General features: G+C 36.5%; 3 protein-coding genes across 7 annotated transcripts in view; 2 read left to right on the top strand and 1 right to left on the bottom strand.

Moving 5' to 3' along the window:
* Positions 1-310: 310 nt before the first annotated feature.
* Positions 311-9698, top strand: Tak1 (TGF-beta activated kinase 1). The gene is made up of 9 exons (XM_017174774.3): positions 311-446; positions 516-815; positions 1798-1977; positions 2037-2172; positions 2240-2421; positions 2488-2952; positions 3183-3231; positions 8514-8995; positions 9050-9698. Exons 1-9 carry the CDS (start codon positions 378-380, stop codon positions 9341-9343), a joined length of 2157 nt encoding a protein of 718 aa, XP_017030263.1. The 5' UTR covers positions 311-377; the 3' UTR covers positions 9344-9698.
* An 857-nt stretch (positions 9699-10555) lies between these two features.
* On the bottom strand, positions 10556-14314 carry LOC108080169 (kelch-like protein 26). Its single transcript, XM_017174813.3, has 3 exons — positions 13813-14314; positions 11824-12673; positions 10556-11709 (listed from the first exon to the last, which is right to left on the bottom strand). The coding sequence occupies exons 1-3, from the start codon at positions 13975-13977 to the stop codon at positions 10880-10882; spliced, it is 1845 nt and encodes a 614-aa protein (XP_017030302.1). The 5' UTR covers positions 13978-14314; the 3' UTR covers positions 10556-10879.
* A 289-nt stretch (positions 14315-14603) lies between these two features.
* Positions 14604-27561, top strand: part of RhoGAP19D (Rho GTPase activating protein at 19D) — a 43559-nt gene continuing 30601 nt past the window's right edge. For 3 of the 5 annotated variants that reach the window (XM_017174687.3, XM_017174688.3, XM_017174684.3), the window contains exons 1-3: positions 14604-14850; positions 15938-16068; positions 26979-27054. The gene's annotated coding sequence lies outside the window, so the exon portion shown is untranslated. The remainder of the gene's footprint in view (positions 14851-15937; positions 16069-26978; positions 27055-27561) is intronic. The other 2 variants (XM_017174685.3, XM_017174686.3) reach the window with 2 other exon arrangements.

The raw sequence follows: 27561 nt of genomic DNA, 5'->3' as shown, positions 1-27561 counted from the left end.
CCCTCCCTCCCCGCTCCCTCTTCGTTGATTCCCCTGGCAAGCTGGAGGGGAAGTGAAGTGTCGGATGCAAAGACGCAGTTAACCCGAGATTCTGGACAGCAACCTGAAGACGAAGCCAAAATCTGGCAAGGAACATGAAGCTCGGTAATTACTGGAAGACAACCCGAAACTTGGAAGTCTAGGGAATGCGAATATAGCCTGGAAACTGGAAAATAATTTGGAAAAAACGTCCTGGAAAGAAACCACTGAAGAAGCTAAAATAAGGAGCCCCTTGAAGTCTGGAATCTTTGCCAGGAGAATCGAAAAAGGAACCCCAGTATTTTTTGAAACCTCCCCAAAGCCGGCGCATCAGGATCTCTCTGAGATCTCTCAGGGAAATGGCCACTGCATCGCTGGACGCACTGCAGGCAACCTATGTGGATTTCAGCGAAATAACGCTACGCGAGGTAGAAAAATAACCCAAATTTTCTAATTTTGATAATATTTCATCTTACTCTTGTGTTTCTTCCTCGCAGAAAGTCGGCCATGGATCGTATGGGGTTGTCTGCAAGGCTGTCTGGCGCGATAAGCTGGTGGCCGTCAAGGAGTTCTTCGCCAGCGCCGAGCAAAAGGACATCGAGAAGGAGGTGAAGCAGCTGTCGCGGGTGAAGCATGCCAATATCATTGCCCTCCATGGCATCTCATCGTACCAGCAGGCCACCTATTTGATCATGGAGTACGCCGAGGGCGGTTCCCTGCACAATTTCCTCCATGGCAAGGTGAAGCCGGCGTATTCGCTGGCCCATGCCATGAGCTGGGCGCGCCAGTGTGCCGAGGTAGGTCCTCCTCGCCCAGTTTGATAAACAAAGTTTCCACACTTGAAATAAGCGAAAAACAATAATTGAGATAAGGGTGTTTGGGTTCTATATTTTAACTTATTTGATTAGCTTTTTATACCCTTGCTGGGTTTTATAATTTTAGTCAGAAGTTTGCAAAGCAGTAAAAGAAGCATTTTCTGCCCTACTAAGTATTATATTTTTGATCAGCATCAACAGCCGAGTCAATCTAGCCAAACTAGTCCCTCAGTTCTAAAGCTATGTTAGTGAAACTTTGCATATAGTCTTCTGAATACTCTCACTGCTATATATGTTGGAACAGGCCGGACCGAAGGACTATATCATATAGCTGCCATAGAAATGATCGTCAAATTTTTAGAAAACAAAAATATATTTTTTTTGTTTTTTTTTTAATATATTTTCATAATTTTTGAGATGTGACTACTGTTTATTATTATAGAATTTTGTGTTAAATTTTATGAAAATTGGATGACTATATCATATAGCTGCCATACGAACAATCGGGAAATTTAAAAAAAAAATTTATAACTTGACTGTTTTTCAACGTATTTTGGTTTACTTTGAGATATGAGCTTTTCTTATTATTTCAGAATTTTGGTATAAATTTCATGAAAATCAAACGACTATATCATATAGATGCCATATGAACTATCGGGAAATTAATAGAAAAAAATTATAACTTGGTTGGTTTTCATTACAATTTCATCATTTTTGGGATATGGACATTTCTTATTACTCTAGAATTTTGTGTTAAATTTTATGAAAATCGGTAGACTATATCATATAGCTGCCATAGGAACAATCGGTAGATGTAGAGAAAAATGTAAAACTGGGAATGTAAAACTGTAAATGTCAAACTATAAATCTAGGTAAATGTAATGAAAATTAATATTACTTTATATTTTATACAATTATGTAAAATATATATATATATATATTATAATAATTTCCCTATTTTCAGGGCCTGGCCTACCTGCATGCCATGACGCCCAAGCCTCTGATCCATCGCGATGTCAAGCCCCTGAATTTGCTGCTTACCAACAAGGGACGGAATCTGAAGATCTGCGACTTTGGCACTGTGGCCGACAAGTCCACCATGATGACCAACAATCGTGGCAGTGCCGCTTGGATGGCCCCCGAGGTAGTGCATTCATATATTCATACATATGTGTATATTCATATATTGATAAACCCCTGCAGGTCTTTGAGGGCTCCAAGTACACGGAAAAGTGTGACATCTTCAGCTGGGCCATTGTCCTCTGGGAGGTTCTCTCCCGCAAGCAGCCCTTCAAGGGCATTGACAATGCCTACACCATACAGTGGAAGATCTACAAGGGTAAGGATACAACTAGTCTACACAAAAATAAGCACTACTCAATGTTTCCTATAAATTCCTTCGTTAGGCGAACGTCCGCCCTTGCTTACAACCTGTCCTAAGCGCATTGAGGACCTAATGACAGCCTGCTGGAAAACGGCGCCCGAGGATCGACCCTCGATGCAGTACATAGTGGGGGTTATGCATGAAATAGTCAAGGATTATCCGGGGGCGGATAAGGCTCTGGAATATATGTTTGTGAATCAACAGGTGAATGTTATTTCTTAGCATTTTATGGCCTTAAATTGTAATCTTTTACTCTATCTCAAAAAACAGATCATCACCAAAGAGAGCGATGGCACGGTGGCCGCTCAATCGGACAGCCTCAGTTCGCTGGAGGAGGATGAGGGGGAGCCGAGTCCCTCTTCCACACAGTTAACACCGACAACGGCGGCCAATGCCAATGTGAATGCAAAAGCAATATTAACAACGGAAACAACGACAACAACAACAACAACAACTAGCTCAATGACCGAAAATACCTCATCAGCAGCCTCATCATCATCCACATCGGCGGACATAACGCCAACCAATTCGGGGCAACTTGACAATAATTCGCTATTCCATATGAGCAGCAATCGATGGGACGCGATACCCGAGGAGGAGAGCAACGAGAGCCGCAACGATAGCTTCAATCTAACCTCATCGGCGGAGGCCACCCAGCGCCTGGAGACAATACGCAATGGCATGATCCAGATGGCCTGTACGCCCATGGAGCAGCTCACATTGGATGTGGAGGCGGTATGTTTGAATTGTTTATTAAATTTTTAATAAATTTAAAAACTGCCTCAAAGTTTCTGCAGAAAGTATGCTAAGATTTCTTAAAACCAGAAATTCTATATGAAATTCAATTTTAAATTTTCAATTGAATTTTCTATAAATTAAAATTAAAATTAGTTATTGATTAGCTATTTTGTTTACAGATTTAACATTTATTTATATAAATTTGTCTGATTTATTGTGCTTTTTAGAATGGCTTCGATCTAAGTCGCAGCGAAAGCAGCAGCAGCAGTACGCACGGTGAGTTTTCCTTGAATTTTCTTTATAGAATTTTCTTTATATTGATTTTAAATTAATATTGCTAAATTTTAATTCAGAAAGAAATATATATGTTTTTAAATAATTTAATATATTGAATAATTAAAATAATTAATAAAGGTATTATTCTAAAAAAAAGATTTATTAAGATTTATTTTTTATGATATATATTAATTATTTAATATTAATTTAATTAAAAATATATATACAGTTTAATAATTAAATTAAATAATTAAAATCTCAGTAATTTTTATTCTTAAAAATTATTATTTTTTAAGCTAATAGAAATAGGCTATTGCCATTAATTTAAGATTTATAAATAAGGAATATATTTATTTAATCTCATTGAATATTTATTATTTACCTTATAATATTTAAGATATTTTCCATTTATATTTAAATATTTTTTTGTAAAATAATACAAAAAAAAAACTTTTAATTTTCTTTAAAAATTATTTTTTAACTAATAGAAAGAGGCATTCATTGACTTTAAAAAATTGTTAAACTGACAAAATTAAAATTTAAACATATTCCGTTTACTTTACGAATTATCAAGGAACCCAATTAACGAGGTATCCTATAGGTCTAGCATACTTATAACGCACATATTTCAGACAACTTACGTAATCCCCATGGCTTGACGCATTCTGTCTGTCTTCTGGCTCTCGCGGCACGGCACGACAGCTGTTGCATGTTGGCCTTTCGGCCAACGCAGGTGACGCATTTTCCTCGAGTGTAAACAATGCACTCACCGCCGTCTCCCGTCTCCCGTCTCCCTCGGAACCATAGCCCCCGTCTCTGTCGCTTCGGCAATGTTCTCGGTTAATTAGCCGCCGCGGTGTTTTTGTGCATATTATTTAATGCAGGAATCTTTTTTTTTTTTTTTTGAGCATTATTCAATTGTCAAATGCATAAATTATAAATATTTAGTGCGCTCATTCGGAGGATGTCAAAGATTTTGCTATCCTTTAAAATTTATATTATACTTAGGAAATATTTTTTCTATAATTTCTAGAGTATTGTTACTTTATCACCCATTTTATTTGTGATACTTCTTGGTTGTTTTGCTCCTTAAATCGATATACCCTCTGAGTAAGTCCAGGGTATCGGAGCACCAAATAGTTGCACAAAATCTAGCTGCACAATTAAATAATTTGTAATTTGTTGGCTCTAGCCTGGCAATTTCGGGACAGATTTATAGGCAAAGGCATGCTCCGTCGATGCCCAGCAACCATAAACAACAAACACCCCGAAATTTTGGGTTGAGGGAGGGGCAACAGGGAAACGGGGATATACACCAAAAATATTGAAATATTCAAAAATATTTAAATAAATTTATATTATTTTGATTTGAAAATTTGATAAAATATTCTAGTTTTAAAAATGCTTTAGCAATTACAAAAATAAAATTTCTATATCGTTTTGAGGAAAAAATTCCACTTTAAAACGTTTAATAAATTGAATTTTTAAATAAAAAAATTATTTTTTTATTTTTAAAATGAAATAATTAATCCTTTCAAATGGCAAATTAATCTCATATTTAATAAATATTTTTAGAAATTATATTTTCATTTTAAATTAACTTGTAAAATTACAAAAACAAAACAAAATCGTTTTAGGGAAAAGAATTCCGCTTTTTAAATTGTTTTTTTTATTGAAATTAAATAGTAAATAATACTTTAAAATAGTAAATTAATTGTATATTTATTGAATATTTTTAGAAAAATATAAATATTTATTTTAAAATAACTTGTAAAAGTTGAAAAACAAAACAAACAATTTTTAAAAAGGTAATAGATTATACATTTTGTTTTTCAAAAATTGTTTTCAAAGAGTTTTTTATTTAGCATAATTTAATAATAATAATTCTTAACGACTTTACAATCGAAGTTTACTCCACTTCCGGATATATTATCTCTAATACCCTCGAGATACTATCTATCAAATTGATACGATAAGCTTTAAAAGTGATTTTTCCATAGATTAGATATCATAGATTTTAGATAATGCTATTGATTTTCTTTCGGTGTAGTGGGGAACGCACACATGATGATGATGCGCACTGCCTCGGGACTCAGAACAGCAGTCGCAGAAAACATGATTCACCCGGCAATAATCTCACTTTTATTTTGATTTCGTCTATATGGCGCACACACCCGACCACACTTATATATATATAGATCGCTCATCTATATAGCGGATATATGTATGCACCGATCTGTATATTCGGGATGAAGCTAGTGGGCAAATCTCATTTGGCTCTCGGTTGGCACAGACAGACAGAGGCACCGAGAGATCCCACCACTTACATATCCCCCGGATAGCCTCATAGAATAGATCACACATTATATACGCACAGTATTTATGTCTGTAAGTATCCCATGTTTAGTAAATGCATCCTCGGGCCAAGTCACTATACCCGAAAGTGCTCTCTCTCTCTCTCTGAGAGTACCACCGGCTGCACCGAACGGTGAAAATGATTCCGCCCCAACACCACCCAGTTTCCCTTCTTCTCTTCTCCTTTGCCCTCTGAGATTTCCCAATTGCAGATGCCAACTGCATTAATCACCGCGTTCGATCAATGTTCATCTTGGGCCCGCAATGAATTTCAATGAATCTGCCTGTATCTGAATTCGAATCTTCATTGCCTTTTGGTTCGTCATGGAATTGGTGGGTGGCTAAGATGTAGTAGATGTCTGTTTATCAGGGGATCTCGATCGAAGGCAGTACCACCTTTTAGTGGCTCTTTAGACAGGGTGTTATAGTTTTCAGTGATACATTTTATTACGTATATTATATATTTATTTATGATTTTTAAAAGCGCCCTAAAATTATCCTTAAGAATATATACGTACATATGTATATGTACATATAGTTTTTATTTAGAATTTGTATTTCCTTATGATTATCCATATATCTACAATATCATATCGAAAATATTTTAAAGTTTTGTATATCGAATTCTTAAATATCGAATAATATCGCCTTTGTTAGTAAATTGATATTTTTGAAAAGAATTCGAAAAATTAAATATTATTTTGCAATTTTATATTAATCCAATAAATCAAAGAGAGTATTGAATATAGAAATATAGATATATAAAAATTAACAAAATATACAACTATAGAAATATTGAAATATAGAAATTTAGGAATTACAGAAATATAGGAATATTCAAATATTCAAAAATATAGAAATATATAAAAATATATAAAAATATTAAAAAAAAACCATATATCGTAACATTAAAAGATCGATTATTTATCGATTCTTTCAAATATTTCGATAAATCTAGTGCCAACCGAAAACTAGGGTAACGATCAAAAAGAGGCTTCTTCGTCCTTTAAATACCCAAATTCTTGATCTTTGCATCTCCCGCCAAACTGATTTAGAGACTAGATCCCAGAAATCTTCTTCTTCTATTCGAATTACATTAGTTTTGGTTTATGAAATGTATGAAAATAGAGGCCCCCCCCAGATAGAGGCTTCTCGGTTAATTCATTTAATGACTCACCACATTGACTGGCGGCTGCCTTTAACCCCTTGTGGCTCGTTCCCTGTGGCAATTACTCGAGAGGCAGACAATGAAACCACTTGCCCGAGACATATCCCTGGGATCTGCTGTGCTACGCTGGGCTGGGGCTGGGCGTTTTCCACCCCGCCAAGAGTTGGGAATGATGCCACAGATTTTCTCTGTGCCGCGTCATCAGTGCCAGCGAATGCGAATGGACCGGCCTCTCGGTCCACCCCGATCCCGATATATAAAAAATATGTACAACCATATATACTTATATATATATATATGTGTAAATATGTAAATATATTCAACCGATCTTGCCACGTCTGCGAAGCGTTTAGAAGAAGGCAATCCCCGATCCGGCACGGCGCGAGAATTGGCGCGTTTGTTTGATTTTTCTGGTGGATGTGGATGTCTCGGCTTTGGCCTCAGTCTGCGTCCGAGAGCCGTGCGATATTGAGTGCTCCGCGAGATGTTCCGGAACCGTCGGAATCATCGTCCGCATCATCGCAACACCGCGAAACTTTGTCGAACCGAGCGGCCCGTTGCCGGTTCCCTTGCTGAAAACCCTCGAATAGAGAAAACCCATTCGTAATACAAGTGAAATTTCCACAAATCGCTTTTACTATTTGTTTGCGGTTTGTTTTCCCCGAATAAAAAACATACAAAAACAAAAGAAAACCAAGAGTGTTCTGTGGAAATCAACAAGCTGAAGGCTACAATTGTATGTGCGGAAAGGAAAACACGTCATCGCAAGAAAAACAGAAACAGAGGCGGAAAATCAAGAAAAGCGGGTAGCACTGTGATCTCTTCTCTGTGTTTTTTGGGAGGGAAAAACAATGTGAAGGATTTTGCACACACGCTCTCCCCTCTCTCTGGCAAATAGCGTGTACAGCATTTAGTGCCCTATAGAAAATCGGGGAAATGATATAGCCGAAAGGCTAAACACTAATCCCTCGGCTAATAGTTCGTTTGGAGGAGGAGAAGTAGCCAAGATGTGCGATACTCGCGCCCTTATCAACACCAAACAGACCAATGATCTGCACAGTTGTTGGATTATATACAGTAGGTTTTAACAATAGAGTTGGGTTTTTTAACTAAATTTATAAAAAAAAAAAATCAATTAAGCTTGCATAGGATAAGGGATATAGGTTAAGGAAATAAAATAGGAATTAAAATTTAAATTTAAATCCCAGCTTTTAGTATTCAAAATAATATTAAAAAAGCCTTATAAATCTTAACATATTGAACTTCTCAATAGATATTATGTTTTAGTTAAGAAATCATTTGGTTCTCAAGATATAACAATGGTTTAATAGTTGTTAATTATTTTCTAATAATTTTATAACTAATAAAATCTTTAAAAACTCCTTGAATATCTTAAATAATGTATTTTTAAATGGAAAATTACAAGGAACTTTGGTAGTTCAATTATAAAAAAAATAGTACCCCATAGCTATTAATTGGTTACTATTTTATTTTTTTTTTTTAATAAGTAAAGTACTATATATTACCCATTAAACCATTTTGTGTTTAGACAGCATTACTCATTTGAATTTTAGAACAAAGCAACAATTTTATGAACCATTTTCCACACTGTGTGGAAATATCATTCAAGCAAATTATTTTATTTGACTTTCAATGACTTGTGAAATTTTATAAAGATTTTATAGATATTATATATCAATATATAGTGAATTGTTTTGCAAATAAAATTAATAATTCTTTGCACTTTTCACATTTACAGCCAAGAGCGATGGCCGCGAGCGACTCACGGTGACGGACACCAAGCCGGTGATCATGACCACCACGGATCTGACCAATAATAACAACCACAACAGCAACAACAACAACAGTCAGGCGGTCCTCTCAAATGGTTTACTTAGCCACGTCATAAATGGTGATCAGGATCAGGATCAGGGCATTATCAACTCCCTAGACATGGCCGTAGTGGATGGCGATACCACGGATGCCGATGAGGATGAAAACGACGGCACCGAACAGTCACTGGCCGAGATTCTTGATCCTGAGCTGCAGCCGGAGCCGCCCATTCCAAACAATGCCGAGTCGCAGCTGATCTATCGGGAGCACCGGCACATGGCCAAGGAGTACCTCAGTGTGGATACGAATCTGTATTATGCGCAGGACTTCAAGGACAAGCTGATCCTTCAGATGGATCGCGCAGAGCGCGAACAAAAGCAGGAGCTGCTGCGCAAGATCAAAGATAAGGTGAGACATCAAAATTATTATTAAATTATTTTTACTGATTCATTCAATTTCCAGGAGGGCCTGCAGAGTCTGTACAACAATCTGCAGCAGCAATGGGAGAAGCTGCCCGCCTCGCGGCAACTTCAGGCCGGCCATCATCCGCATCCTCACCCTCACCCCCACCCTCATCCCCATCCACACGGAGGACATCCCCATCCCCATCCTCATCCCCATCCGCATCCGCATCATCTTCCCCATCTGCACAGCCAGCAGGAGGAGTTGGTTGGTGGATCGGCACAAACCGGTGGCACCGCCGATTCCGTGGAGAATGACGGATGGGTGGTCATCCAGCCGCACACCAATGCGTAGTCATCTCTTCTGCCGGATCTTCCGACTCTCTATGTTTGAGTTTAGGCTATCTGTAATCTGTAATCCCCTACCTGTAACTGTATCTCTAGCCATAGCAGCGCGTTTATCGTTTTATCTTTTTTTTATATAAGTTAAGTTTAAGCGTTTCAAGTCCGCATGTGTTTTCGTTTTATGTTAGCAGACAGACAAACACCATATTTTTTTTCGAAAACAAACTTAATTTAGGTTTTTAACTGTACGATGAAGCTTATATATTATATTTAACGTATACTTGTGTGTATCTGTCCGAGGAAGCTGACAAGAGTAGACCAAAAAAATATAAAAACTATCGAAAGCAACGACAAAAAAAAGGAAACTGGAGCATTTTGATTTCTCTGTTAAAAAAAATACAAAAATAGGAACAAAGGGGAGCTGCAAATAAATCTATTTTTTAGTGGATCGATTTTATTCTATAAAATTTAATTCTATAAAATCGAGAAAAAAAATAATTAAAATTAATCGATTATTATATATAGGAAATAATTAAAATTATAAATCGATTATAATCGAAAACGGAAATAATTTAAATTATAAATCGATTATAATCGAAAACGGAAAAAATTTAAATTATAAATCGATTAAAATCGAGAACAAAAATAATATAAATTATAAATCAATTAAAATCGAAAACAAAAATAATTTAAATTATAAATCGATTAAAATCGAGAACAAAAATTATTTAAATTATAAATCAATTAAAATCGAAAAGGGAAATAATTTAAATTATATATCGATAATAATCGAAAAACGGGAAATTTTCAAATTATAAATCCATTACTAACATAGATTTCTAATTTGAATGTTCTTTACAAAATTTGTCCGATAATCATTATTTACGGTCCCTGAAATAAATCGATTTTAAATCGATTAACATGATTGATTTTCTGTGTCTAGTTGGTTCTTCCCAGCAGACAAAGATCGGACATAGTGCGTATCGTTTATGAGCCTCAAACGGACGTTTTGTCCGCTTTCGTCCGCAAAAGTATCGTTTTCCATATTATAAACAAACGTTTTTGTCTGCTGGGTTATTTTACAATACCACACCAAACACATCTCTTTAAATTTTCATAAAAACACAACATGAATTTCAAGCAGTAACCAATTTTTTATTAATTTCATTGTTGCTGTGGCCGATTATCTAGAGATTCAGTGAGAAATACAAAATTCACACCATTCATTCTGTATTATATTCGATCTATATTTAGGATTTTACATTTTACAAAGTAGAAACGAAGCCTTCGCTGGTCGTCTAGGGTCTAAACAGTTTTTGTGGCCGTGTGTGTGTGCTTGGCACAATCATTCGACACAACGCAAAATTTCGCATGTAGTCTTTAAGCTAGCTAACAATACAACTACAGTTTATCGCATATAAAAATATTCGATTATCTACTACAATTAGTAATTGGTAATTACAAACAAAATTTTGAGTTGAGTATCGGTAAATTCGTTGGGGAGGGGACGGACGGATGGATGAGCGAGTGGAGGAGGATGCAGGAATCAGGTGCCACCGCACATGGGCACGTAGATGGCGGCGCAGGTGGATTCCCAAACGGCGTTCGGCGTATCCCACGAGTCCTTGCGATGCCACCAGTCCTTGTTGTCCAGATCATAGGCCATTGTCTCTGAACTGGCCCGATCAATTGACTCTGTGGAGTCCAATCCGCCCACAAAAAATATGGTCCGATTCATCACAGTCACGCCCGAGTAGAATTTCGGTGCCGGTATCTGGGTCTCCACGCTCCACGCATTGCTCTCGATGTCATACGCATAGATGTGCTGCACCAGCACCCGCGACTCGGTCAGACTCTCGTGCCAGCCGCCGCAGGCATAGATGCGATTATCGATCGCCACCAGGACGTGGTCACAGCAGGGCGTCGGCATCGGTGCCAGCTCCTGCCAGTGCTCTGTCGTTGTGTCGAAGCACCACATGCTCGCCAGAATGTCGGCCAGGTAAATGCCACCGGATATGTACAGTTTATCGCCCACAACGACGCCGGCATGTTGGCTGCGATTCTCCTGCAAACTGGGCATAAATGTCCACACATTCCGGGCAATATCGTAGCGTTCAACATTGGAGATTCTGCGCATTGCCTCCTCGGAGTAATCATCGTACTCCACAATGCCACCCACCGCATACAGGTACTGCTTGCCCACGGCATTGAGGGAGAATCGACAGCGATCCAGTTGAATGGGAGCAATCGTCACCCAGGAGTTTCTCAGGGGACAGTAGCAGAAGCCAAAGGGATGGATGTACTCCTTGAGGCAAACGTCGTAGGCGCCGCCCACAATAAAGAGCTCGTTGTTCAGAACGGCAGTGCCAAAGTTGCCTGGAATTAAAAGATATGTAATAAGATCATACTACAAAACGTGTAGCACTTTGGGAAGCTTTAACCAGGCACTCTTTGGCCTTGAATCCCCCTTAACCTACTACTCCTACTCACATTGATCGATGTGCGGTATTGAGGTCAACTCGTACCACTTCATTTTGGTGGGCGAAAAGCACATTATCACATTGGTCAGTCCCTTCCACCCAAAGCCGCCGATCTTCAGCAGGCTAAGCTCCATGCCCCGCATATTCGTCGGCCTCTGTGGCAGTGATGTGTCCTCCAGGGGTATCTCGCCCCTTAGCAGCATCCTCAGATACTCGTGCTTCATCCGGCTGTAGTAGTCAGTGGGCATTTCCAGTCGTTTTCCCTCCTCCAGGGAGCAATTCAGCAGCCTCAAACCATCCAGGGACTTGTAGCTAATGTGTGACCAGTTGATCAAGTGCAGCAAATCCCACACCGCACTCTCGGCCACCTGCTGATCCAGGCAATAGCTGCAAACCAGACGCACTAGCTCCTGTTCGGTCACATCAATGGGGTAATTGCTGGACAGGATAAACTGCAGTTGATCCACTTTGAGATCCTTAAAGTCCGGCGTCGCGGAAAACTCTTCGAAGTGAGCGCATATATAGCGGTAGGCACGCTCCGATAGGGCCATTTGTCCATAGATTTCGGCCATGCCGGCAATGGCCAGGCAATTATCCATCTCAATTTCGGTCTCCAGGAAGCAGGTACATCTCTCAATAACCTCGCGCACCTGGACATGCGTGGACGCGGCCAGGATCTCCTCGATATTGTCGGAATTCAGTTCCAGCAGGGATGTGTATATGTAGTCGATGATGGCGCTCATTGCCCGCGCCGTGATGCCGTAGAGGTTGATCTCCTCCTGGCGCGACTCGATCATGGCACAGTCGGCGAACATGGCGCAAAAATAATCACTGCTGGCAGCAAGGACAACGCGATGGGCCTGCAAAAGGTTGAATTAATTTTAAAATACATTTTTTTTTAGGGCATAGAATAAAATTAATAATACTTTTTATTGGCGTTTTTATTTTTTACATTTTTTCCCGTTTTTCTTTTTTATCAAAATTTAAAATTAAAATCTTGATTTTTTACTACAAAAATCAAGTTAATTAGTTAAATAAAAAATAAAAAAATATTTTAATTAAAAAAAACTCGCTGTGAGTACCTGCAGAATTTGTTAAAAAAAAGTTTTGTTTCAAATTTCAAACCGATTGGTTGAGTAGATTTTGAGTTATCATGTACACCGAGATTTTGAAAATAGCATTTTTGAGGATTGCGCTTTTTAAACATTGCAATTTTGCTTTTATCGATGTAAAACTTGGACAAAATATGCTTAAGATATTCAGGATCTCAAATTAAAAACAAAAAAAATTTACGAACAAAAATTAAATACCTTATCCCCCCCCCCCTTAATTGATGACTAATATAATTTTGAAATGTTTCCTTTTGAAATATCGGGCCTACTCTTGATATAAATATATTTCTGGGAATTCCTAATTATATATATAACGGCAGAAACAAATGCGTCATTGCCAAAACAAATTAATTTTCGATTTTTTGTTGTTGTTTTTTTGTTATATTTGCTTTTGTTTGTATTTAGTTTAGCAAGAGAAAGTGAAGATGAGCTTTTTTGGTGTCTGTGATTATCACGTCGCCTTCCGCTTTAACTTTAGTGTTGCTTTTTATTTAAATGAATTATATTATATACTTTGAATAATATTTAAAAAAAAAAAAGTGGAGATATTTTATTAATGATAAAAGTAATATAAATATTTTTTATTAAGTTTTAGTGCGGTTTATGCGGTTTCTTATAATGATAAGCATTTATACAAAACCAGAATACTTGTAGTATTTTGGTTAAAATTTAAATAAAAATGTTGTATAATATATATATAATCAATAGAAGTTATAGAAACCTCATAAACTTGGTATAATGCCCAAATAAACAATAACAAACGAAACCAATCAGATTTTTGTACGTTTCCAATTGGAATACACTTCAAATGTCACAGAAAAACTCTTGTAGCCCCATTGTTTCTTTAGATAATCTAGAGAAACTCAATATAGGGACACTTTCCCTACCTTGAAACGATGATCCTCGACAATCAGTGTGACATCCGTAAGCTTATCCTCCGTCCGGAGTTTGTTCAATCCCCGCAAGAGATTCTCCTCGTCGCTGTTCGCGGTCTGCGTCGCCGTAGCCGTCGCTGCCGGCGCAACAGCTGGCGTCGCTGCCGTGGCAGACATGATGTATAAAGATTACCGATCCTCTGCTGATCCGAGGAGAGCCTCAAGGTTGGGGAATCCGCCAGATAAGACCGATTGAACTCGGAATTCCGATGGCTGATAGCGCGCACGGAGGACGGGAGAGGGGGTGACGGGCAACGGGTGTCGGGTGTCGGGGAGAGGTGGACGCGGACGCAGTGCGAGCGAGAGCGCAGCACTTTAATTTTAACACTCGCGGCCAGTGGTTAACTGGAATACAAATAAATTGTGAGTTTCAAGCAACCACCCACTTTCCTTTTCTATTTTTTAGGCAAGACTCAAAAACCATGGCCTCCTTGCCTGCGAGTTTTTAGGCCGTTTTCAGCGACTCGAACAAAACACACTATTGGCAGTAATATTAGTAAATGGCTTTTTGTTGTTATGTTTAGTGCTGGCAAACAGTGTGGCCAGGCGGAATTCGGCCAAGAGTCGATTGGTATGCCGATAAAAAACGGTTTGAGTCCTAATAACAAACTTTTATGGTGACAATAGCCAAGCTGGCCACCAATTGGGTAAACGCTTAGCCAAGTTCCAAACCGTCATAGGCCATAAAACGCGAAAATGAGACCAAACAAATGGTGTCTACAAAATATTTTCTGCCAAGCCGCGCCCGGTCACTCTGCTCGCGACATCGAAGCAAGAAAATCGAGTGGAAAGCGGAGAGAGAGAAGTAAAACAAAAAAGCAAAAAAAACAGCGAACCTGCACACATTTAAATTAATTAAATGCCTAAATGCTGCAACCGAACGCGTGTGCCAGTGCGAAATTAGTTGGAATCTACAAATCAACGTAATACCCGCAAAAGTGTCGCGTGAATTTTTTTCTTGTGAAAGGAAAAGGCAAAGTGTTAAAAAAAGTGCGTCCACAAAAAAAGAAACTAAAAGAAAGAGATAAAGGAAGCCAAAAGAGCGGTGGCAGGCAAAAACAAAAAAAAATTCAATAAATAAAACAAACATATAGTTCAATATAATTTTTAAAGTACTATTTGGTTGCGTTTTTTACGGTTTTTTTTTGTTTCTGGACTTTGTGGTTGCCGCCAGAACAGCAACAACAACAGAAGCAGACGAAGCAACATCAAGAAGTGGAAGATGGGCGAGAAGCAGCGGCAACTACAACAACAAATGCAACGTGAAAGAAATGGAAATTTTTGTTGTTTTTATTATGTTTTTGCAAATGCAATCATGTTTGAAATTGTCGCTTTGTTGTCTTCTCACTCTGTCCCCCTAGCCCTGTCTTCTCGCCGTACTGCTGTCTCTTTCCTGCGCTACAACCTTTAAGAGCAGGAAGAAGAGGCAAAGCAATTACGAAAGGAAAGAAAAGAAGCTGCAAAGACTCATGTGCGTGTGTGTAGGTGTGTGTTTTTTGAGTGCCCGAGTGTTTGTGTGTGAGAGCGCGCCACATGAGGAAATTGGCAGCAGCGGCGCTGACGGCGACGTCAGCAGCGGCAGCGCGTAGTTACCAAAATATCAAAATTGTACTAGCAAAACAAAAAAGAAACCAGCCGAAAAATTAATCCGCAAGAAAACCGTAAAAACAGTCAAGGTCAAAATGAAAGAACCAAAAATATAGTTTACTTTAAAATTATGTAATATATCGGATTTATTTAATTTTTCACTTCTTACAAAAATATACAGAAAATGGTACATTGATATTCATAGATCTCTACTAATTATTCTACTTGATGAATTTTTGGTGCTATAAAATCGGCATTAACTTTTTATTATTTTTGTTTATTTTGATATAGTTTTTTATTTCATTTGTCCTGCCACTGACTCACGTTTCGCTGATAAGAAGAGAAAAAGTAGTAGTACAAGGAGAATAACGAAACAAGAGTAGGAGAAAAAGGATTGCGGAATTTCCTATAATAAACAAGAACAAACAAATATTTCCCTTATCAGCTAATTTTTAACGTTTCTGTGTTCTTCGTGCGTGTTCCTCTTTAGTTTGCAAGAACAGCTACAATGACAACAACAAAGATGTGCAACAAAATAATAAATCCAGAAATATAATTTTAAAAAACTAAATAAGCGAAGGAAAGCTACAAGAAGTATACGAATTTAATTGCTGCTTTTTGGTAAGTTAATTCCAGTGTATTTGTAATTTTATTTGTTGTAAATCTAAACAAGAAAACAATTGAGAAAGATTAAGAAAAGGAAGTGAACGAAAACAGAAAAGGAAGAAGAAGCAGCAGCGCTATGTCTCTTTCGTCGTCTTCCTTTTGCTCTCTCTTTATTGGTCCTTCTCTCGGCTCCCTCCTTTTTGACGGCTTCTGCCATTTCCCGTTGTTCGCCAGCAGCGAAAGTTGTCTTCCTGCCTTTTAGTCTCTTTTAGTTTTGTTGTTTTTGTTTCTTGTTTTGTTGTATTCTGTGTTTTATTGTGTTCTCCACGTCTCAAACCTCCTTTTTTTTTTGCCACGCTATTTTTTTTTATTCAGAGAAATGCAAATTGGGTGAATTTCGTTTTTGATTCACCAAGAATCCGGGGAAACGATTTTCAGAGAAAAGATAATGATTACCATTTCAGGCCATAATAAAATATATAAATATATATTGTAATTAATGTTATGATTAGGAATTAATAAATTTATGGAAAGCAAAATATAATATTTAAAATAAATTATATTTTTAATATAAAAATTCAGAAAATAATATTACAAGGAAATTATTTACAAAAATAATACTAATTGTCTTAAAATTGTTGCAATTTTGCTTTTCATTATATGTATACAATTACATTTGTTTTTTTGGCAAATAGAAAATTAACCCAGCCACCCTTAAAAATTATTGGCTAATTTTCATGTAATCACGGTAATTTGCATCCGATATTCATCGATTGATCAAAGGTAATTTTCCAGCTGAAAAGTGTAATTCATAGTGCATACTAAGGTCCTCTTGCACTTTTGCTTAAAAATAACCAATTACCTTTACCTTTACCTTTTAATTTCATTGACATTGCCCTGAACTTGAAGACAATAAACAAACGACAAGAAAATAAACACGCACACACACACATCACATTCATGGAGTTGTGTCTCTTCGACTTTTTCAAATAGTAAAAGTCAATAGATAATTACGTATAATGAGCAAAGAATTACATTGCCCAATTGGCAATTATTGCAACAATAGTTAAATAATAATAACGGGCATTTTGACCGAATCACGAATTGTAAGAAAATCCGACTCTTTTCGCCGGACTTCGACTTCGACTTTGGTTGCTATTGCTGTTACTGTTATTACCACCACCGCTCCATGGGTTAATGTATTTTAATCTTTTTTGTTGTTGGCTGCTGTTGTCGTTGTTTTTGTCTTGGTCAACACGCAAGAAGCAAAAGTAACACAAGAAAAAGAAAACAACAGCAGAGGGCTGGCAAAGAAATAAAAACAGTAACAAAACGAAATTACATAAAACCTTGGAGTTGCACTGAGGGAAATCTTTCTATAATATCAATCAAACCAAAGTCCTTTGAGTAATTTTTTTAAGTTTATTGGTTTTTAGATGGAAATGTCGAGTATGTTTTTTAAAATATTCGAGAGTCTAGTGCAATTACTTCTTTTTTATTATATATACCAATATTTTTAATGGTTCTTTTTTATAAAAAATCAGGTGTATTAAATTATTTCATAGTAATTCAAAAATATTATAGAGTTTTATTATCTCTAAATAGTTTATAGTTTATTAAAGGCTATTTCTCCAAGTGTCGGCTTGGAGGAGGGGGCCTGGGAACTGCTGTCCTCACCTTTGCTTTAAGCCTGATGGAAGCAAACGAAGCACGAGCCGCTTTTTAACTTAACTCAAACTCAAGCTCTGTGCTCAACGTGAGGCAAACGAACTCGAACCTCGAACCCGACTTGCCCAAGTCGCTTGATTAACCTTCTTTTTTTATTACAATATTTTTTCGTTGACTCTTTTTTTTTGTGCTTTTTGTTTTGGTCATGTTTTCAAGGCGGCCACGTTCGGGATGGGAAATTAAATGAACTGCAATTACTGCACCCAAAAAAAAAAATAATAAAAAACTAAGAAAGAGAATGGAAGTTGGGGCAGATAGGATCTGGGGGGCTACAAAAGAGAACAGAGTTCAAGGAAAGAGAGTACGATCTAAAGACTTTACTTAACAAGTACAGCAATTTCTTAAAAATAGCTATTTTTGGGGTTATTTTATTCACTTATTAATATTATTAATACAAAACAAGGATTTTAAGGCTTAAATCAAATTTAGCTGAAATAAGTTAAATAATATTAAGAAAGATTCTGAATAAAATACATATAAAATCAGATGTATCACAGATTTTCTTCCTAAACTGAAGTCATTTTTTAATATTTAAGCAAGGGCTTTACTTATATCACAATAAAAAAATATATATTCTGATTAATGTGCATCTAAAAAAGCACTTACTTATACTTAGTTTACTTTGTGCTTTTATTTACTTATTTTTTTAATGATATTTATCGCACTTCGAATGCAGTTCTCTTTTTGCACATGAGCCATTCACGTAGTTATACCCTTGCAAAGAGTATTATATATTTTGTCACATGATATTTCCAACCGTACTTATCCCCTCATTAAAATACATTTAAGATTGCAAAAAAATCAGACATGTCTAGATCGACTGGGCTGTTAATGCTTGCCCAGAATATAATTTATAACAGGGGTTACCGTCCATATTGTGCGATTTCAGAAGTAAAGTTTTTTTTTTTTTAGAAGAACTCACAATCGTTAAAAGGGTATACAAACTTCAGTCGACCAATGTTTATATTTTTACATATACATATTTAGTTATTTATTTTTTCGTTTTTGTTCTCTATTACTCATTTGGTGTTGTTGGTTGTTGGCTCGTCGGTTAATTAAGCTCGTCGGACATTTGTCAACAGCTTGTCGTTGTTCTTTTAGTTGCTTTGTTTGGCTTTGTTGTAAAAGTCGCGTGAAATTTACAACGTTATACAATTTAAATACTAGAATTAACCAATTGTGTTTGTTGTCGTGCTTGTTGTTGCATGAAAAAACAACAGCACTATAGGCGAAGTGAGAATGTGGGGTTATTATGGATATGACATAACCTCAAGCATCTTTACAGATTAGAAATATAGAATAATATAAAGTGCTAAATAATTCTATATACGCACAAAATTTAAAAAAAGCAAAAACAAGTAAAAAGTATTACTTAAATATTTGGGTAAAAAAAATGTGGAAAAATTCTTTATTGCCTATCTTGGGCTTAGTTTGTTCCCAGAAAAAATCGACATATAATTATCTAATTATATTCTACAAATAACCCCTTAAAAATTCTTTTTTATGACTAATATTTACTATTCTAATAATTGAGTTAGAAATTCACTGTTAAAATGCCGAACACAGCTGCACCAGTTTTACGTAGGCACTCTTGTATATGTACATAGATATAGTAATAATATAAAACATATATTAGCTTAGCAACCGATAAAATGTTTTACGATAATGCGCCAAAATCAAGAGCAGCGTAATACCCATGTTAAATATATTTTTTTATAGCACTTGGCATAGTCTTAGTAGTTGCTAGTGTTCCATTTCCGCTTCTTGTCGTCCAAAAGAGGTGATTTTTTTAGAGGGGAGAGGTTTACAAGCTTACTTTACATTGAAAGAAATTGGGTCCAATATGACAATTTAAAAATAATACAAAAATATAAAGCTAAGTAAAAATAATAATATTGTATAATAAAATGTTATAATTTTATTATTATTTTTATTAGTATTATTTTCTTAAGATCATGCTTATTTTTTTTCTCTCTGCAATTGCCGCATTTCCTATTTTCACGTTCCCAAGTTTTTGTCATTTCATTAGAAACTTACTCTTTTCTTATCGCCAAAAGCAAAAAGAACAAGACGAAATTGTAGAGAAGACAGTGAATAATAATAAGCAGCGACCAACGACCTTGGCATTCTTTTTGTTCAACTAAAAAAAAAAATCTGGAGTAGGGCAAAAGAAGAAAAATTAACATCAGTTATAGCACGCAGTTTAAAAACTGCAATGATAGCGATACCCATATTTGCTCGATCGGAGATGCAAATAAAACTTTATTGATAATAAATATTGACATTTAAAGCGTGTGAGATCTTTCAGACTTGTTAATAAAAAGAGGAATGTCCTAAGTAGGTTTAACATAAATAATAAACACTTTAAATCTCTTGAATAAAAATTATAATAAAAATGATTGAAACTGTTTTAAGCGAAATAAATAAAAATTAACCAAACAACGATTGATATTACGCGGCTTCAAAGCATTTCCAAAATTCTAGAAACCCTCCCAAAGATTCCCTTAAAAACGAAGCCCCTAATTGGAGCAGGAAGCATTTGCATTGATCTGTTATTTGCTCCCAATCGAATCGTTTATTATTTAATATTGACTCGCAAAGTGCAAACAAATTGAAATTGTTGTCGTTGGCGCATTTGTCATTTCTTATCAACGCCGCCTGGCCAAAAGCAAATAAACAGCAAAGGCCAATTGCAAAAATGTGAATAGAGGTGCCACGAAGGCAAATTTCACAACAGCGAGAGAATGCGAACTCGAATGGAAATGGGGAAATGGAAAATAGGGGGGGAGGAAACCGCAAACCGTCTGATTGGGATTTGGGTATTGGTTCCCCCTCCACCCGGGGAATCGGACACCTCAAAAGTCCTCGCATTTTTCAGGTGGGCTTCAGGTGAAGGGGGTCGGTCGGTCGGTCGGTCTGGTGATTGGGCTTTGTCCATGTGATTACATTTCACGCCCCAGTCCGAACCCGAACCCAAAGGCCGGAAGAGTCGGATAGGAAATGCAGCAGGAAGCAGTCTGTCAGCCAAGTGGCAACAATGCACTGAGAGAACAAAGTTTTAAAAATAGAAATATCTAAGCATTTAATGCTGCTTAAGGTGCTCTTAATGTGTCTGAATACAATTAAAACATTAACTTTTTACAATCTCAAATACCAAGTGAAAATATAATTCTTTAAACTTCAGTAGGATTTCATAATTTGTCACCGTGTAGACGGATTCCAGATTCAACTCAGGTTCAGACTCATCAACGTCGCCATTATCAACTCGAGCGTTGTGATTATCCTGATGATTGTGCCACTGCCGCTGTCATTTTATCTCGGGCCTGCGTTTTGGGTGGTTCGGTCCGCTGGATGGTTTTTAGGTGGCTTTGAGGTGGTTGGCGGCGGTTGTGTTGTGTTGTTGGGTTGGGTTGGGCTGGGCTGGGAAGCTTTCGACACGTGCGTCAAGTTGTGACGGTATCAGGGGGCGAGCTACCAGGGCGGTGTGGTGGTTGGGTGGTCCAAGTGGGTGGCTATTCGCTATCTCTCCGTCTGCCTGCCAGCCGTTTCCTCATATTAGAAAAACAATGTCCGGAGAGCAAGGGAAAAACAATAGCGGAAAATGTGAGAACAATTGTATAACTAAACTGGAATGGAGAATAAAAAAAAATAAATAAAAAATGGAGGAGAGTGTTTCTAAATGCTTCTCATGTTTTTGAATTTTTAATTTAGCATTAACTTAAATTAAAAAAATTTATATATTAGAATATAGAATATAGATCATAATATGTTCTATTAGAATATAATAAAAAATCTTTAAAATTCTCAAGTAAGAATTTAGCGACACACTGGGTAAAAAATTTTAATGAAACAACTGAATATTTTAGTAATTAGGAATCAGTAAATTTTGTATTTTAAATTATGATAATATTACATTATTATTATGAATTCCCTAAAAAATCAGTTCATAATAATAATGTAATATACATATATACATATATATATATATCTATATATATTACTAGACATGCACACAGTCTTATATACACTTGGCTATAGACAGACAAACTGAACAAACAGAATATTGTGGAATGGAATGAAGGGAACAGAAAGCAAATCGGGTAGCAGACGGGGAATGGAGTGTGAAGTAGCATTGAGCTATAACAGAGAACAAGCGAACGCAAATGCGTTGGAGGACAGCACTTGACTACAACAAACAATAAAAAAAATGAAACAAAACTAGAGTAAAAACAAAAGTCACAAAAAAAAAAAACCCAAGGTATACAGAGTAAAAAATAAAATAATAAAGCGAAAATCCAGAACTATTTTATCATAATAAAACCATTATCAAGTCTGCTATTATTAGTTTTAATAAGTAGTCTAAACAGTTATTGATTTATGTCAAAGATTGTGGGTTAACTTCTTTAACATTGTGTTAACATTTACTAACTTTGGGTCAGTAATTTGTTAGTCTTGTGATTATATACCTAAGCATATGTAAGACACCTGTTGCAAAAGGCTTAAAAAAATATATAACAATGAGGATTTTTAATTAAACTTTTTACAAAAGTGTGACCCCTATTTTCTTTAGTGTATGCTTAGCGTCTCTGTTAACTGTTAATGTTCACCGGTGACAACGACAACAAGCGACAGTAACAACAACAACAATAACAAGGAGCGGTAAGCACAGCTGCAGGGCAGTAAAATATCGATCGTAATTGTCAAGAGCAGAAAGCTGAAGAGCGGGAAAGGCAAGGCGAGGAAAAGCTGGTTGGGAAAAGCGACGAGGAAAAGGGGGGTGGTATTTTGTGTAAGGTATTAGTAGTCGTCGGGGTGGTGACATTCAAATTAGGGGGAGGAAAACGGAGATGTAGTGCATTCACTAAAGCTTCGCTCAAGGAAACGAGCTTAGGAGTTTTCAGAGAGTAAATAAAAACGAATAAGAAAAAAAAGGGAAAGGATTGGCCGGAAAATGAAGTGCGCAAGTATGAATGAATATTAATTCCGCGGAAGTGCATTCAAAACCAGCTTTCAGATATTTTTCTGTTCTGAATCATAAAAGTAAATTGTTAAACATACTGCAAAAAAGAGCCTTGAGGTGAAGAAGTACCTGTAAAACCTACTAAGAAAATAAAATGTGAAGAATGTTCAAGAATCTGCCCCAGTAAAGTTCAAGTATAGAGATATCACCCAAGTCTTCCGTCGATTTTTTGCAACTTCCTTGCATTTCTTTTTTTTTTTCCTCCCAATGACTCTCTTCTCATTCAATAATCTCAATTCGATTCCAGCTAAGTAGATTGCATTCATTCTGCGAGGATTGCATCGCACAGATAACTTGATTTCCTTCCTTTTCCCAGCACCGCCCTGTTTCCTTTGCCTTTGCCTGTGCGTTTTCCTTGAAGTGCACAGGAAATTGCGTTTAAGTGAATCAATAGATAAAAGCTTTTGCCAATTGCATTCGCATCTATTGCAATAAAGCAAGGGAATCCCTCGGTACACTGAGCACAAATAGACTGTGTTGCGAGACCAGTTCAAGTTGTGAGAAAAGGAACCTGGGCTTGTAATCTTATCAAATTGTATAATTATCAGTTAAAATGGTTAATATTGTCACCAGAATGGGGGCAAGGCACCACTATCAGAGCGAGTGTTTGATATTAAACTGGTCTGGTCGATTCATATTATTCTATACGCTCCAGGTACTGTTTAAGAAGAATCTATAATGTAATGGATTGGAGTCCAAAAAGAGCTAGCAATATATATATTACTACATTAATGGAACGCGTTCTGAAATGTAATACATATCTTTTGGCTTTTTGAAAAGACTAGGGTATTCGGGATCATTCTATCATAATAGTTTATACAAAAGCTTATACAAACAATGCATCTTCAATTTCTTCAAGTGGAGATTTGAACTTGGCTTCGAAGAAGTATCTTTAAGGATGCTAGATGCATAGAAAGGGAAAAAGAGATAGAGCGAGAGTAATAGAGAGTGTGTGAGAGAGAAAGCGAGTGAAGTGGCCGAAAGGGAGAACTCTCTTGACTTTATGTGTGCAATTTCCGTTTCTTCTGCAGGGCACCCATCTTCTCTCCCTATCTAGCATCCTTTCTCCATTTCATCTTCTTAGTCTATCTCTCTCTATCGCTCTTACCCATCATGATTCTCTCTATTTTCACAATGTAACGACTTCTGCGGAGGATGCGACAGATAACAACAAAAACAACAACAATAACTGAAAGAGAAACAACAACAATGACAAGTCAAGGAGCCTTGAAGTTGCAGCTCCTGCTTCTTCTTCTTCTCCTTCTCCTTTATACAATATTGCATCGATGTGTGTGTATATGTATACTGTGTGCACTTAAAATAAAATATGGAGTTAACTTTTTATTAGTTTATTTCCAATTAATTTGAAATTATATGAAAATTCAGAATTTAAAATGACTCGCTTTTAAAAGCTATTTTTGTGATAATGTTAAATATAAATAAAAGATATACATATATTAAGAATATTTTTAAATATTTAATATATATAAATTTCTTTCTGTGTTCCCGTGACTTGGCACTGACTTGATTTTAATGCTGAAACTTAAGCCGGTTTGCAATGCGTTTTGCGGCCTGTTTTGTGGCCTGGTCCTTGAACTGTCTCCTTCTCTCTATCTTTTTCTCTCTCTCTCTCTGCCCCTCCAGCCCCTTGATTCCGATGGGTCTTCCCCTTGTGTAATCATAAAAAAAAACATTACAGAAAAGGAAGCCAGGGTTGAAAGCCCAAGACAGTGAAAACCAAATTTAAAATATAAACGAAGCATTTCTTGGTAAATAATTGTAAAACTTTAATTAATTTGTGAATTTGAATTTAGATAAGTTTTTATTGTGTCACTTTCTTTTTAAACCTTTTCTAAAAGTTAATCTTTTCTTATAAAAAACGTGGCTTAATCGCCACTGATTACATGTCACTGTCGCCTTTCCGGAAATTAAGAAAATGCATCTGTTTCGAACAGTTTTTCCATGAATTGTGGCTGAGAGACATTTTTAATGGGTACGAAAAATGAAATTAATTAAAATTTAAGGGCATAACCACCTACATATATATTTAATAAAGCTTAGAACAATATTCTTTACATAATATTTTATTTTCGGAAATAATTATGGATAATGTACCTGAAGTACTATTAAACACTATTTATTTTCCTTAATGTGGTCACACCTTTTACAATTTTTGGAAACCTTTCAAAATTTTTAAATGTAACGGTACAAAAATCATTTCTCATTGTAACAAAGTGCATCCTCTCTATCCGTTTTCTACAGCTTAAGCTTCAGCTCTCTTCACATCCCCTTCTCTCTTTCTCTTTTGGCAGATTGCATTGAACTGCAGTCTACCGAATGCAAGTGAAAGAGAGAGCGACAGGCAGGCCAGACAGAGAGAGAGTGAGAGTGTGCGAAAGGGATCGAGAGTTGTATCCAATTTACCAGTGCCCCGCAGTGTTTGTCTTTACAACTTGAAACTGAAACTGTACCAAATTTTAAATCTAAATACTAAAAAAAAAAACATCAACAACGAATAAGAGTGGGGTTGCACAGAGAAAAAAAGAGAGTAATAATTACTTATACCCATTTGGAAAGTGTTATTTTATTAAACTCTAATATTTTCTTATCAAATCGGCAAAAGTGAACTTATAAGTATAAGTAAATAAAATAAAACTTGGTCAGAGAAATGTATAATATTTTTTTTTTAAATTTATTTTTAAATATTTAGAAACACATTACTACTAAATTAAAAAAATTTTTTTTGCCTCTGTACATAAATCCTTGGGATTATGCATATGTTTGCAGCAACCCCTGTACGACACATATGCAACCCTCTTCCTGTCCACCCCCCACAACCCAACCCAACCCCATTATCCCGCCCAACATTACCCCCACAGCCTTGTTTCTACTCCCCATTTTCTGTCGTCTGTGAATTGCATTTTGAATACTCATTATGAAGGTTTTCAGCTCGGTGGGATTTCCACTCCCAGTTGCATGCGTGAAATGAGCAGGGCAGGAAAGTCCCCCCCGCTGGATCTCCCAAAAACCAACCCTCTGTCCAAATACAAAAACAAAAAAAAATATAAGGAAGGAAAGAACCCCCAGAAGCCTCGCGGAACCCAAAAGGTCCAATGCGCCACCGCCACCCTTTGTTGTTTCTCATTCATAAATGGATTTTAAAGTGGATGCAATCTGGTGCTGAAAGTGATTCAGGGGGCGGTGGTGGTGGGTGGGTGGTTATGGTTGTGGGTGTGAGTACTTCCAGAAGACCAGGCTCAGACCCAGACCCAGACCTCTGCTATTTTTAACATGAGTATGCACTTGGAGCCTTCATTATGAAATTAAATATACACACACACCCCCTACGAATATGGTAAGAATATGTGTATGCCTTCCGTCCGTACAGATTTCCATTGTTTTCGCTTTCGCGTACAGTAAACACTTGAGACGAGCTTCAGCCCGAAAGGGCGAACAAGCGATAGATTAAAACACCTTAAATGTGTTTTATAATTTGCTGGAATCAGAGTATATTAATTTCTTAGAATATTCGAAAATTAAAACATGTGTTATGTCCGTTTATTAATCTTAAAAGTGGCCACTGAAAAAGTTTAATATTTTGGGATCATAAAGACCTTATAGCAACCCCCGTTAGCATCCTCTAAAAACCCTTTTAAACCCTTTTTCCAACCAACCAAATCTAATAAGATCTAAAATGACAAAGATAATTGCATAAAAACCAAATCCAATCAGGTTGATTAGCAAAATCAACCCCGGAACACACAAGCCTCCTTCTGAACAGCAGATCCCATTAGAATTAGAATCAAACACTTTTCGGATTACTACATCGGTCAAAAATAATCCTTGGAGAGTCACAAAAAAGGCCATCCATCACATTGTCAAAATCTGGCCTGAAGATGAATGGAAGCCAGTTAAGGGATTACTTACAGGACTCGTAACTGATATGATAAGTTCAGGGATAAGTTGAGGGCTTATAAGGGGGTTCGGTTGGTTCGTAAGTGATCTGATAATAATGCTTTTAATACCAGCAGCAGAGATTCGATCCCTTATGGGATTTCCTTGAATATTTCTTTGCAATTTGTAAATTAATTTAATTTAGTTTTATGTATTATTACACTTTCTATTTAATCCCCATTTTGCATTTATCTAACCTTTCTTTTATTTGGCTTATTTTCAGCTTGACTTCCACTTAGAGAAGTTGAAATAACACCGTTGGATATAGGACAATTCCAGTCAAAGAACGCATTAATAAGGTAAATAGAGAACAGTTTCCTCTTTTTTTTAAATAGGAAATGTACTATATGCTTTTTTATATTTATTAATTATAAAGAATCTTCTTTTTGAGAAATAAAGAAAAACCTCTTGTCATGATTTCAAACTATTAAATGGAAATCTTAAATCTCAGGTTTAACCAGCCGCCCTTCGCCCCTTTTCCACACCAAAGGTTTCAGTTCATGGCCCAAAGCTTCTCACAAAACAAAATTTAAATAAAAAAGAAAAATCATGAACTATGAACAACGAAAAACTTGCAAGTGCAACTGGAAGCCAAGCCCGCCCTCTCCGCCTCTCTAATTGAGTTTTGTGATGCACCGAAAAAATGACTTTGCAATTTATCAACAAACTAACAACAATACAGCCTCGAGTAATTTATTTTTTTTTTATGTGGGGATTTTTCATAATTCGAAACTGGAAAACGTTATTTAGGCAGAGTGTGAAAGAGGGACAATGAATGAATAGTATATGTACATTGTTGTTATTGC

This window comes from Drosophila kikkawai, chromosome X (genome assembly GCF_030179895.1).
Source record: "Drosophila kikkawai strain 14028-0561.14 chromosome X, DkikHiC1v2, whole genome shotgun sequence".
In the NCBI taxonomy this organism is placed as follows: Eukaryota; Metazoa; Arthropoda; class Insecta; order Diptera; family Drosophilidae; genus Drosophila; species Drosophila kikkawai.
This window is presented reverse-complemented; position numbering and strand designations above follow the sequence as displayed.